Source organism: Syzygium oleosum, unplaced genomic scaffold, assembly GCF_021117445.2.
Source record: "Syzygium oleosum isolate NSW1041296 unplaced genomic scaffold, Sole_v2.1 Sole_v2.58, whole genome shotgun sequence".
Taxonomy (NCBI): domain Eukaryota; kingdom Viridiplantae; phylum Streptophyta; class Magnoliopsida; order Myrtales; family Myrtaceae; genus Syzygium; species Syzygium oleosum.
In genome coordinates, this window is record NW_026607542.1 from 847547 (window position 1) to 854373 (window position 6827).

Sequence of the window (6827 nt, forward strand, 5' to 3'; positions counted from 1 at the left end):
TTAGACTTATTTCAAACACAACGTCCAGTATCGTGTGCTAATTTTTATTTATTTATGTTTTACGTGCTTAGGAAGCATAACATCGTAGCATCTTTTCTGTGACGTATTAATGTGTAAAGTTACGATATTCTTCAACAAAATTATAGAATTTTACCATAATATAAATCTAATCATATCTCTTGCATCAGCTTTTATATTAATGGATTGCTAACAATTCAAACATATGTGCGTAGACATGTGCGCTTAAAGCACCGGCTAATTAATAAGTAATGAATGTTTGGCGCACAGAAGTTTATAGGATGACCCTTATCGTTGCCAAAGTAAAGTTCAAAGAGTCGCGTCAAATCCCGTGATCGACAAGTAAAGAACAGGGAAATTTTGTCCATCACTCATAAAGAATTTGACTTTACATAATTTATTTACAATATTCCATATGCTGTGTATTTTATATGTAAGGGAGAACAAACAAACCTACCAAACCTAGCACAAGCTCTCTCTCTCTCTCTCTCTCTCTCTCTCTCTCTCTCTCTCCTAATGTGTAATTAAACAAGCACGATTAAGACCATAACATCACACGCGAGAAATGGGTGTACACTTTTTCTTAATTTTTCTTTTGTAGCCTAAATTATAGGAAAACCACACTATTATCCATTTCAAATCTCACGTCCTCTCTGCCTAGGTTCGAGGAAACCCCATCGCAGATGCTACTCTCTTCTAGGTTGGCGTCCCAAAGGAAGCCGTAGTCATCGTCGACAAACTTGGAGTCGATGTCCGACATCATATTGGAGGCCGGGGGCATGTTTCTTTCTTGAACGTTATTTGGGTAGTGAAGAAGATGGAGAGAATTTGAATTGTGGTTGTGGTGATGGTCATGGTGGTGGGTTGAGCTTGAGGATAGTGATGAGGTGAGTGTTGCGTGATAAGAGTGATGCTGATGATGATGATAAGGCATGGTTGTGGTTGGGTCATTTGGAGGAGATTTGAGAGAAGGTGCAATATTGATTGCGGTGGTGGAAGGTGCCTCAAACATGTAGGGTGGGCTTAGTTTGTCGCTGCCCTCTGCCTTGCTTCTGTGAAACACTCTGCACAGTACCCAATCCTCCTGTGTATCATATATATCAGAAGATATGTGAGGATTCTCATTTGGAACAGGGGTGACACAAATTTTAACAAGAGTTATTGATTTATGTCGCTATGTCATAGGCATATATAGACAATCATTACTTGATAAAGAAAGAGAAACTTATATTTTTTTCAAGAACAAAAAGGTATTCGAATTTTATTCGGTTCGACTAGTTCTGGATGCATCGATCGCACTGTCCAAATGTTTTGACTATTATCAACTACGGTTATCCCTCTAAGGTAGATTCAAGCAATAACTTCCCTGAGACATGATCATGTGACCAGTAGGGAGACCAAAAAGATGGACAAGAGGGGCAATTTCCTGCTACTTTCCTGGGAATAACTCTCTCTCTCTCTCTCTCTCTCGTGTGTAACAACGTAAGTGGGGAATCAATGAGAGAATGTCTAAGGTTAGTTTCCTATTTAGAGAACACGATGTTTTCATTTCTCGAATTGTCAACCTCAATCTTGTCTTCGCCGATCTCTCTCTCTCTCTCTCTCTCTCTCTCTCTCTCTCTCTCTCTCTCTCTCTCTCTCTCTCTCTCTCTCTCTCTCTCTCTCTTATATGCGTAACTTGAAAGCACCGGAACCACAATGAGAACAATGGAAATAAGGAAACGAAAATGTTTTTGTATTAGGCCGATGGATGACCACTAGAAATTTCCAACACACACCCTTGATTTTAGGATTTATGTACGACGAATTGAAAATGAAATCGAATCTTATGAGCGGTGCTGGTGTAAAACATTTTCATTCGCTCAAGCAGGCATAACAGTAAAAGTCCAACAATCAAAGAAGAAAAAACAAAGGAGAGTCTTTTGCACCTTAGGAGGCATGTGTGGAGTCTCCAAGCGGAACTCATGCATGATCCACCCCGTTTTGATCCCATTCGGAGCTCGGTTCCTGTAGAACACCAACGTCTTCCTCATCCCCACGATTTCGCGTGTTGCCGGATCGTGCACCGTTCGATCCTTCCCTGTAGCTTTCCAGTATCCCGATGTCGTGGCACGATTGGTTCGGAACCCGGTCGCGTACTTGCGGTCGCGAAAGCTGAAGAAGTACCACTCGCTGGCATTGAGCTTGGCCACATCTGTTGGGCCACATCACAAGTACACAGTAACACATCATCCACAAAGAAATAGGTGCTCTCAAAATGAAACCGTAATTTTGTACAAATGACTAATACAAGAACCAAAATCGAAAAGCTTTTAATTGATCTTACCGAATTTCTATCCTTTCCATCCTAGATAATCAAGGTTATTACCTAATGCAATCATATAATATAATTAGCCACGATATTAAGATTGGATTTGCGTAAACTCATAGTAACCATGCTTTGATCATAGTCGATGTCGGTAACCCCATGTCTTCATTTTGCATATGATTTATTAAGTGCAGGTTAATTTAGGACCATATTAAAGACGAAAATATGCTCCATATGTGAAAAATTGATAAACAATATACTCAAGAGACAAGCTCTTTCTATATAATTGAACTTTTAAAGCTCTATAATAAGGTGGCAACTGTTTTGGAAGATGTTAATTAACACTAGGCAGGAGATGAATCTTGGGTTACAAGTTCAAGTGGCCTGTTGATGCTTTAGAAAGAATTACTTTTTCTCGACAACTTTTCTAAAAGTTGTTGACCTTTGTGGCTCCTTTTTCTCTGTTTTGTAAACCAGAAGCTTGGGCTGAATAAAGGAGACGCAAGAAAAAGAAAAAAGAAAGAAGAAAACCAAGCAGGTCTTTCAGACATCTAGTACCATAACTACCGTGTCTTACGGTGATTTCATGGTAAGTTCGAAAAAAATCAGGAAGCAACCAATTATTCTTCTACATGACGATATATCCAGATACTTTTGACATTTTCCTAGTGTTTCGTGTCGAATAACATATTATAGTTCATGATTACGGTAATAATATACAAGTATATCGATATAGATATGTTGTGTATATGCGTATCTCCCCAATTAGCCCTCTAAAAGGCAGTGCCTAAAGATGCTAAAGAAAGATGACAGTAAGAAAAACAATTTGCCATAGGAGTAAGATACTAAGATGTATACCCTAGCAAAAAGAGAGAATACTAAGACATACATACTGTCTAGCGTACATGTTTCTTTTCTTCTTTTCTGTTTGCGTTCAAGTATGTTGTGTGTGTGTGTGTGTGTGTGTGTGTGTGTGTGTGTGTGTGTGGTTCTGGCAAACAAAAAAGAGATAAGCAATTCAATAGTTCCTTCGCATCCAAGAACAGAAAGTTAATAATGAAGCAGCAAAACAGGTTGAATTGCTATAGTGACCAATAATATTTATGGGTCCAAATCCAACCATCCTCAGAAACAAAACAATCTCTCTCTCTCTCTCTCTCTCTCTCTCTCTCTCTCTCTCTCTCTCTCTCTCTCTCTCTCTCTCTGGGGTGAGGTTGTGTGTGTGTCAGCGCAAAAACCAAGAAACACAGACAAGTTGGGCTTAAAATTTCAGAGGCCATGAAACCAAGCACATGCATGCATGTCTCGAGCTTATCCCGTCTAAGGAAACAATAAACGACAATAGAAAGAAATAAGAGAAGGAACTAATACGAAAAACAAGATAAGAAAGAAGTACCGGGAAGCTGCCATGGCTCACAAGTGTGCAAGTCAACCTCGACCAAAGTGCCCTTCAAGCTCTGCTCATTGGCGATCTTCTTGAACAGATAATGACACACCAACTCCTCATCACTTGGGTAAAACCTAAACCCAGGAGGCAGTGTTGCTCCAATGTCTCTCAACCCCATTTCTTCCGACTAAATCCTCACTTTTCTTTTGTGGGTACGAATTTGGTGATTGCAGATGATGATGAGGAGGATGGGGATGACGATCGTAAAAATAATAAGGAAGCTATGAGGGAGGGGAAGTTTCTCCTTCTTTTGGTTCTTGGGATTTGGAAATATTCTAAAGACCACAAAGCGATTGCCTTTTTATACTGCAAGGCCGACGGTGCATGCCTTTGCCTATAAGAAATTTTGCACATTATTCTATCGAGAGAGCATTTCTTTATTTATTTTTAATTGGGGCATGAAGTCACAAGAAAAACCAAAGTCACAAGAAATCTCTCTCTAGAGAGAGAGAGAGAGAGAGAGACAGAGAGGGCACTGTTCAGTGGTGCAATTGATGCAACCAATGTACAAAAGCCAAGCCCAATTTTTATCGAGAAACCTTCCAAAATACTCCTTTTCATCTACGTAGTTGATTATCGGTTATATTATCCCAAAAAAATTATGATCTCATTATCTTTTCAAGTGCCATAAAATAACATTGATTTTCTGTGGACGATAATTCGCTGGCAGCATGCAAAATTCCAAAATATCTTGCATGATTTTACTGTTCTTTCTTTCCCCTTCTCTGATCAGCAAACAAGCTTGTAATAATGTATGCGATTAGCTTCTCTAAACGTACTTAGATAAGTTCGAGTGTTGGATCAGCTTCTTCTTTTCAACCCTCTTATTCTTTTTGCTGTTGTTAACTTATATCCATGCAAGAAAATCAATGTACAAATGAAAGAGCATGTACATGAATGTTTGTTGCTACGTTTAAACACGTCCAAACCCACCAAAAACACTAGAAGTGCTCAAACCGATGATGTGCCGCTTCCTAACATATTCTCTCAAAGAATCACATGCTTGAGCAAGGAAAAATCCAATAGCACCTATTGGATCTCACATGTTAAACCTTAGTGGTCCTCAGTACTATTTTATTTTTCCATTTTTATCTTTATCAAGCAAGATATAATCAATCTTTTGGATAGCGTCCCCAGCTGAAAACAAGAAAAATAATAGAAAAAAGTTGGCCAACACTTGAATCTTGTAAGGGATTGAAGTGGCTGCTTCTTATTCTATTGGAGGAAAATCTGCTAGCACATTTACATTGTTGTCGTACGTATATGAAGTTGGTGTCTTTATTAAGCCAAATCAGAATTAAAAAATTGGTTATTAGTTTCTAAGTAAGTCCGTGATGAAACATACATCACAATACGTGGATTTGATAATCAAATTTGTCGGGCCATTCTTATGATGGGGGGGGGGCCCATCTTCTCTTCGACAACACGTTCGTCCAAAAGAATATGGACCTGAGGCACGTGAACCATTTGATCTGAGCTGCGACATGAACGACCATTAACGGAAACAAATCATCTTGTAAGCTGTAAAAATAGAAGCGATTATAATATGATGGAATTAGAATAACCCCACGTCAGCTCAATTTTTCAATCACACAAGGATAATCGAATCAGTCTGATGTTAAGGCGCAACCATCCTCTTCGATCACCCATCTCCGGGTCCACCTTATGATCTATACTCTCTCTCTCTCTCTCTCTCTCTCTCTCTCTCTCTCTAGGGTGTTCAGTTTCATTGGTAGTGACTACTGTCTCGGATGCAATAATAATGGAAATATGGACAAAAGTATGGTTGTCACCCTATGTATCATCTCATGATAATAATTAGGACACATATACTAAGGATGATGACCCGACTGGGGTCTCTATAATCAGAACAATACATAGTCGGGGAAATAATTGGAGCTGAGTCCTTCAGCATATATGAGCGCGACAGAAATAACCACATGATCTAACTTTGCTCTAAATAATTAAGGAGCCAATTACGTATTCTTTCTATTTCAAGGAGGATCGACACGGAGCTATATAGCTGCTAGGTTGGTGGCCCCTGCGGACGTCGTATCCTTTTCACATCGTTTTGTAGACAGATGTGCATTATGGAATTTGGAAACATGTAGCTATCGTACGCAGTCGCTAGAACAGTATGCCTTCTTCTCTTAGATTCTGCCTTTATTTCTGGGAATGACATGGATATAAGGATATAGTATATGCTGTAGCTGTTGATCAATTAGTATATTTTGCACGAATGGATGTTATGAATCTGATAGTGCTAAAGGGACCTAACAAAAGTTGCAGTGGCCTTTCTTTTTTCTTTCTGGGTCACGCGTATAAACTAAATAATAATTACAGTACGTCAAGTTGAAAACAATTACTTAATAACAGAAGCAGCATACGGTACGTGCATGTATGAGTCACGATTCTTTCAGTTTTCTTTCGTTTGGCTTGGGGTTTGAGTCTTGGATGGTTCTTGATCAAGTTGACACTATACTACCTATAGATCAAGATTCAGAGAGAGAGAGAGGGAGAGAGAGAGCTTCAAAATCACTGAAATTAGGGTTGAGATGAATTAAATTTGTGCATTTTACTTTGAGCTCTGCTCCGGTTTATCCAAGTTTTTAATTAAGAAACTAGAGATCATGATTTCGTTTGGCCTGGGTTTGAGTCTTGGATGGTTCTTGATCAAGTTGACACTATATTACATATAGATCAAGATTCACACTCACACACACATACAAACAAGAGAGCGAGAGAGAGAGAGAGAGAGAGAGAAATGACTCGGTTCTTACCATGAAATTGATGATGAGAATAAATTTTTTTCTGCAAGATAGCGATGGAAAAAGTTAACCCATCATACGCGGGAGTTTAACGCGCCGGAAGACCAGCTATGGCAATGTGAGCAAGGCTACACGTAATCGGAAGGTGACGAATGCGATAATAATCGAGAAAAAAGAATGAAACGAAATGAAATGATTAACGTACAGCCCAATCCCATGAAAGCGAATTTTCTTCATAATGATTGATGGTTTGAAAGGGTTAGGGTTGCATTTTCTTTTCTTTTCT

General features: G+C 39.0%; 1 protein-coding gene across 1 annotated transcript; it reads right to left on the reverse strand.

Annotated features, from left to right (window-relative positions):
* Positions 1 to 363: 363 nt before the first annotated feature.
* On the reverse strand, positions 364 to 4057 carry LOC115688560 (NAC domain-containing protein 21/22-like). Its single transcript, XM_056307681.1, has 3 exons — positions 3723 to 4057; positions 1947 to 2212; positions 364 to 1102 (listed from the first exon to the last, which is right to left on the reverse strand). The coding sequence occupies exons 1-3, from the start codon at positions 3889 to 3891 to the stop codon at positions 626 to 628; spliced, it is 912 nt and encodes a 303-aa protein (XP_056163656.1). The 5' UTR covers positions 3892 to 4057; the 3' UTR covers positions 364 to 625.
* Between the last annotated feature and the right edge of the window lie 2770 nt (positions 4058 to 6827).

Coding starts and splice junctions, on each gene's coding strand:
- LOC115688560 (XM_056307681.1), bottom strand. CDS start 3,891: ATGGGGTTGAGAGACATTGGAGCAACACTGCCTCCTGGGTTTAGGTTT. Junction 2,213..3,722: donor TGAGCCATGGCAGCTTCCCG/GTACTTCTTTCT, acceptor GTGGCCCAACAG/ATGTGGCCAAGCTCAATGCC. Junction 1,103..1,946: donor CTCCACACATGCCTCCTAAG/GTGCAAAAGACT, acceptor TATGATACACAG/GAGGATTGGGTACTGTGCAG.